Consider the following 6,459-nt stretch of genomic DNA (forward strand, 5'->3'; position numbering starts at 1 on the left):
TTGTTGTTGTAACTATTCGCTAGGCTGGATGGTCACCCATCCTAGCGGTTCCGCACTCTGTTTGCTTAACATCGAATATCGGTTGACTTCGACGCTAGGCGCACAGCCACTTGCGGCTTGTGCAAGTTGGTGTTCGAAACTCGTACTCGAGGAACTATAGGTCGCTACAGGACAACAAACATTAGCGCTGCGTTGTGGCGAAATGGTGGAACTAATCTCTTTATATTCATATTAAAGAAAATAATTAATTTTAATTATTTACACCATACATTTTTTACGTCGATATATCGAAGATGACGTTACCGATTACGTTCACAAACAACCATGACTCCAGCATTCAATGTAGTTTGCGAGAAATATCACTTCACTTGCAAAGGTGTATCTCGTCTGTGGTTCAAGTTTAGAACAACGTCTTGTGCCCTCTGCATTGTACTAACATTGCCATGCTGAATCGATAACATCGCATGCGACATGAAAATGGTAAGGCAGGCAAATTCTTAAAACGTAAAACAGTAGAAAGTGCATAAATGCAAGGTTCGCGTGCTTTATATCTCGTCTGTGCTATAACTAAAATCGTTAATACAATGGCACAATAATTATTAATATAATACTATTCTAATCGAAGGTTATACATGATAATCAAAGATTACAAACGAAAACTAAGAAATGAAAAAAATGCTGTAAAACTGCGTTTGATTTGTAATTTATGCAACAAAGGAACAATTGCAACGAGCCAGTGCGCGTAAATCGTACGTTTCAATTTGCCGCGCGTTGCGCACGCATGCTTCATGGCGGCGGTGTCGTGTCGCACTCCCCGTCAGTCAAAGCGCTGTCCTCCGTGGCTTTCCAAGGGAGATTTGTGGTTCAGTGACCAGTCGTCTTCGTCTATCCGTCGTTGCGTTCCGACCGAGCAGCCGAGGTTACTTTTGACGGACTAGTCTCATCAAATCGTCAAGACGAAGCTCAAAATGCCATTGGTAAGTTCGTCCACCTTTCGCCTCCGTTTCTCTCCCTTTCTTTCTTTCCGTGTTTCCGTTGGTCAGTTCGTCGCGCGAGACGTCTATCTCGCCACTTTCTTTCGCGTTCCATTTACATTGCGAGTATCGAACGTCGCGCGATGTTGTCACTGGTCGATCGCCGACAGACGTGAAATTGATCACGAAACGATCGCCGACGAGAAGGTAGCTGGGTGCGGTTTTTATGGTTAGGCAAACAGAAATGTGCTGGACGTGCGAGCCAGTGGCGGAAAAGGTGAGGCGAAAAAACGAGCGGTGTGAAAGCAGGAATTGTAATTTTTCAAAGCGATGAAAATGGTTGGCGGCGAGATGTTTATTGGATCTGATTCTTGCAGGGCAATCACGCTGCCCTTACACCCCTGGAGGACATGTCAGCTGGCCGGGGGCAAGCAGGTGGGGGGCCTCCGCCGAATTGTCAGAAAGTTTTTATACAACGTGACTACAGTGAAGGCACTATGGTTAAGTTCCAGACGCAATTTCCCACGGAACTGGAGAGCAGAGTATGTACCTGAAAAAAAGTTCCATTTCCACGTATCGAGGTTACATTCTTGGTTATCTCCGTTTCATTATTGAATTGAAAAGAAAACGTTATCTCAGACTTGCCTCATTGACAATGTAAGTGTCATTCTACTGATCTCTCATGCTTTTTATCTTCAAGTATTTCACGTCAGGGTTAGCAGCAGTTACGGAAACATATCCCTCAGTGATTTTACGTTTTCATGAGCGAGTTAGTAGGCACTAACACAACCAATCTACATCACATTTATGGAATATGTATTTGCTTCTGACTAACACACCAATCTACATCACATTTATGGAATATGTATTTGTTTCTGAATTTAGCTGGACAGACAGTCGTTCGAGTACACGATCACTCAGTTGAACAACTACTTCGCAGAAGCCGAACGAGCCAGTTGTTCCACGTACTGCGAAGGCTGCCTCGCTTGCCTCACTGGTTATTTAATTTACATATGTACAGAGACTCATTACGAGAAGTGTCTACGAAAAGTGGCGAAGTTTGTTAGTGAACAGAATGACAGAGTCTACAAGCCGCGTGGCCTGTTACTGACGGATCCTGTAATGCGCGGCCTTAGGCTAATAGAAATTTCAGTACTGGACAGACCTGCGTCGTGACTGCACATTAGCCGATCCAGGGAGTTCTTTATGTGATCCGCGCACCTCTGCCACATTGCTGGAATTGCGAAACCTACATGAGCTGATGAGTGTCTCTGGACAGAAATTTCGTTCAAATCTCCTGCTTTACAGTTTAACTCGTGCAATGTGAATTTCGCTGAGGAAATTCACAGGGCGGAAGAGAGAAAAAAAAAAAAAAGAAAGAAAACGGTTTACATTTTCAGTGAATGATAACTGTAAACATACATGCAACGCGTTTGCCGAATGACGCAAACAAAAGTTGACTTCTTCGACCCGTTTCGTTTTAAGCCGGACATATATGTTCGATCGAACGGAAATGCAAGATTTGTCTGGGAAATAAGGACGCCGTTACTCTTTCTTTGCATGTATGTTTTGTGGTCGATTATTGTATCTATGGTGTTCGTGCACTGAGTTAGGACAAATCGTGGTTGCGTACCAAGGCCATTTATATAAGTTCAATTTTCTATGCATACAACAATACACCAGTGTAAACAATCGACGCGAAGAATCTGGATGTGTGTTTGTCAGAGAGTCATGCTTTGTCCATAGAATGCATCATTGAGATCAGTATAACGTATGTGCAGATTTTACTCGCACACCCAGCTTCTTTGCACATCGAGCAAACGTTTAAACAGTTTTTTTACCGTTCGTTGAAAGACTTTATATATATATATATAAAGACTTTATATATATATATACATACATATATATCTATCGTCATCTGCATTTAACAGACGACCCACGCGCGAATCAAATTCGAGTACCAATCGCCAGTACCGAAATTGTTAAATTCTTTGGTCTCGAATGTGACTCGGTGTATCGCCGTCAAAGTACTGAGAGACATTTATTCGCGTCATACGTATATAAGTTCTCAAAACTCGCTTCGGTCGACTCCGTTTAATGCTTAACCGTTTCTCCGCGTTTATATCTTCCATGATGCTTCTGTTCCACGATCACGTTCTCGTGAGCTTTCGCTCACGTTGTCCGTGATAACACGACACGAGCCCAGGGATTCACTTGCCGTGAATGTGATAACCTCACCGCGTTAGAGCGGAAAACTGATCAACCGAATCGGATCGTCGAAGGGTCGAAAATTTGCCGGCACAAACGAAAGTATCTTGCGCTCAGAGAAATCTCCGTTGGATTGGCTGGAAGAGGGAGGAGGAAAATTGTACAAAAGGGGAAAAAAGAAACGAAACAACGGAAAGAGAGAAAAAAGGAGAAGAAGAAAACGAAGAAAATTACGGTGAATTGTCAGTGAAAAAAGAAAAATGTAGATTATATTGTATCGAATCAACGTGACGATGCGAGCATTGTGATCAAGGATGAACCGCGGCTCGCATGCACCCGGTTGTACGGTGGCTGGTTGTACATAATTATAATCACGTTGTATGCGCGTGTGGAACCTTCTATTTTTTTTTCTTTTTTTTTTTATATTTTTCTACGAACTCGCGCGAGACTTAAGCAAGCTTTTCTTGTCGGATCTTGCAGAAACCGTGTGCTCGACATTTCTCACGACTATTCTTTACGATTTTTACGTACGTTCGTTTTTTTTTTCGTTTTCTTTTTTTTTTCTTCCTCTCTCGAACCGATGAAGCGATATGGTATGATCTCAGTCGACAAGCCTCGAAACTTTTCCTTCTTTTTTTTTTTTTTTAACAATATTGACTAGAACCAGTGTATCGTTATTCGCGAGAACGTTTCGACGGCTGTTCCAGTGCCCAGGTATACTTACTGCGTGTGAACATTAATTTTTTTACTGCGCCTAGGGTAAAACTCGGCTTCGTCCTTGGTCACGGTGATTATAAATGGAGCCTGCTCCACATAAATCGTACGACAAGGTGAAAGAGTCTTGCCAAATAGCCGCGTCACTGCCTCGACATTTTCTCTCTCTCTCTCTCTCTCTCTCTCTCTCTCTCTCTCTCTCTATTTCACTTCTCTTTCTCTCTATCTACTTATCTATCTCTTACGTTCAGTAAGTGAATGGGAGATCAAAACGAAATGAAAATCTCTAGTGTCTAAGGAACACGTTTCTCGTCTTAAAGAAAGAAAAAGAAAAGAAAAAAAAAAAAGAGAAAAACCAAAAATGAAGATAATTGTCGAACAGTGTCGTAGTGTTACGCGTGTAACAGGCTCCTTTTTTATTCGTTTGGTATGCAACCGAACGTTGCATAAATGTGTAAATAGCGAATTTAAATCGTCGACACACGGAGTATCAAGAGAGGAAACAAGAAAAAAAAAAAAAAGAAAAGAAAGGACGACGAAGAGAGAAAACCGTTTGTTATACTTAATTTAATCGTAGGACCAAAAAAAAAAAAAAAAAAACGAAAAAAAAAAAAAAGAAAAAGAAACGTTTGACGATTCGTTACTGTGTAAAGGACACCATCGTTCGAGTGTAATTTCTAAATGTTTTCATAATAAAAAGCTGCATAAAAGTCACAGGGCTGAGGGGACTACTCTTCGAAAGTCGAAACAGAAATGATCTTGATGTAATGATCTTTTGTGTGTGTGTGTGTGTGTGTTGTCATGGATCATCGGTGTATCTACACATTTTTTTTTTCCATAGATAAGCCATTGAAAATGAAAACTCTTACTCTTAGACTATGGATGATCTGCAATAATCACCGAAGAAGGGGAATTTCTTCTTTCTGTGTCATGATTGAAAATGAATGACACGTTGTAATCATTTGTAGTTAATCGTTGCGAATCATCGATGGTCCACCGTCAATCACCACAGGATGAAAATTTCATTATAAGTCATTGGTATTAAGAAATTGTGAAATTTTCATTAATTAAAAAGGATGTCCTTTGAATATCGATAGTCCGGCATCGCCGCAGTTTCCCTAACAAATCAAACATACTCCATTACACGTTCTCATAGTATTCCAACCAGTTTTTACTTTGTTTCTTTCTTTTTTTCCTCTTAATACTTGTCGAGAGTGTTTTGTTTTTTTTTTTTTTTTTAATTTCAAATGAACTTATTTCTAGAGAAAAGAAGGAGAAAAAAGGACGACGACGTGGAGGAAGGGAAGCGTGAAGCCAAACTTTGAGCACATTCAGATTTTATTTAATCGTGTGCGATAGTCTCTGACAGGCATGTTTCGTACACGGTGATCAAAAGACTAGAAACCAGTCTCCGCTCGCTTGCCGCCGAATTCACGTATTATTTGCATTTTTTTCGTTTTTTTTTCTTGTTTTAAAAACACCACGCTCGAACTATTCGCGATTAATTGATTGATTCTTACTGTACTTACTGTTAGCACAGATTGGCTTGTATCCTCTTGGTTTCCACCAAGGGAATACCTGTTTCACGTAACGTCATCTGCGACAGAAAACATCGCATGATCGTGAATAATTAACAGCTATCGATCGTCCGATGGAACAGAAGATTCGTCGAATTTTTCTTTGAGTTTCTCCTGCTGTTCTGCGGACAACGATCGTTGAAACAAGAGGCAAGAAACGAGAGAAAATACATGGATCAACGTTGGGAAAACAGATGGATGCCTGAAGGAAGAAGAAAGAGAAAAAAACAAAAAAAAAAAAAAACAAAAATAGAAGAACAAAAGTTACGAGTCACATCCTCGAATGCGAGATCGCGTGTTTATTTTCTCCTGCGTCAGTGACGCGATTTTTGGAATGGTTGAATGACAGAAGAAGGTGGAATGGTTAATATTCGTAGGCGTCGATTCGCCTCGTATCGTGTCGCCGACTGGTTTCAAGTATTTCTTCAAGGTTTTCAAGTACTATCTTAGAAACGCATGGAATCGAAATGCAACGTGTCATCGGGAGTCCAACCAATTTTCTGTCCCATTTATTATTATTTTTTTTCCCCCCGCCCCTTCTCTCTCTCTGGGATATAAAAATGCCTATCGTTCGCGGTTACGTTTTCACGAGCGTGCCTCTAGTTTTTTCCCTCGCCTCTCCATTAGTATATAAAAATGCCCAGCGCCGCCTATCCAATTTATTAAATCGCGTTGTCCGTGATGACTTCTTTTCGTCTTCGTTTCTTCTCGTTCTATCTCCGGATTATCCTAGGTATCGAGATGTAATACAAAAAAGATTGTCAAAATTGAATCCGCACCATCGTCGACCACCATCGCGTTCCTTTTTTTTTTTTTCTTATTTCTCTCTAACTCGAAATCGATGAAGGTCGTCTGACACTGCCGCCGGTCGGTCTAACTACCTAGACATTGACTATTCGTCTAAATTTTCTCGCCTAAAGACTCGGAACAGTCTTGGAACGAAATCTGCAAGCGCGTTCCGCCTTCAACTTCGACTCTATCTCTCT

The 6,459-nt window shown here is 41.0% G+C and overlaps 1 protein-coding gene across 2 annotated transcripts; it reads left to right on the plus strand.

Moving 5' to 3' along the window:
* Positions 1-788: 788 nt before the first annotated feature.
* LOC122537653 (golgin subfamily A member 7) lies at positions 789-2,334 on the plus strand. Of its 2 annotated transcripts, none has more exons than XM_043671024.1 (3): positions 789-977; positions 1,352-1,516; positions 1,860-2,334. In XM_043671024.1, the coding sequence occupies exons 1-3, from the start codon at positions 969-971 to the stop codon at positions 2,148-2,150; spliced, it is 465 nt and encodes a 154-aa protein (XP_043526959.1). In that variant the 5' UTR covers positions 789-968; the 3' UTR covers positions 2,151-2,334. The 2 variants fall into 2 exon arrangements, with proteins under 2 accessions (XP_043526959.1, XP_043526951.1); XM_043671016.1 differs by lacking the exon at positions 789-977 and adding an exon at positions 987-1,251.
* Positions 2,335-6,459: the final 4,125 nt, after the last annotated feature.

This window comes from Frieseomelitta varia, unplaced genomic scaffold (assembly GCF_011392965.1).
Source record: "Frieseomelitta varia isolate USP_RPSP 00005682 unplaced genomic scaffold, Fvar_1.2 scaffold_162, whole genome shotgun sequence".
In the NCBI taxonomy this organism is placed as follows: domain Eukaryota; kingdom Metazoa; phylum Arthropoda; class Insecta; order Hymenoptera; family Apidae; genus Frieseomelitta; species Frieseomelitta varia.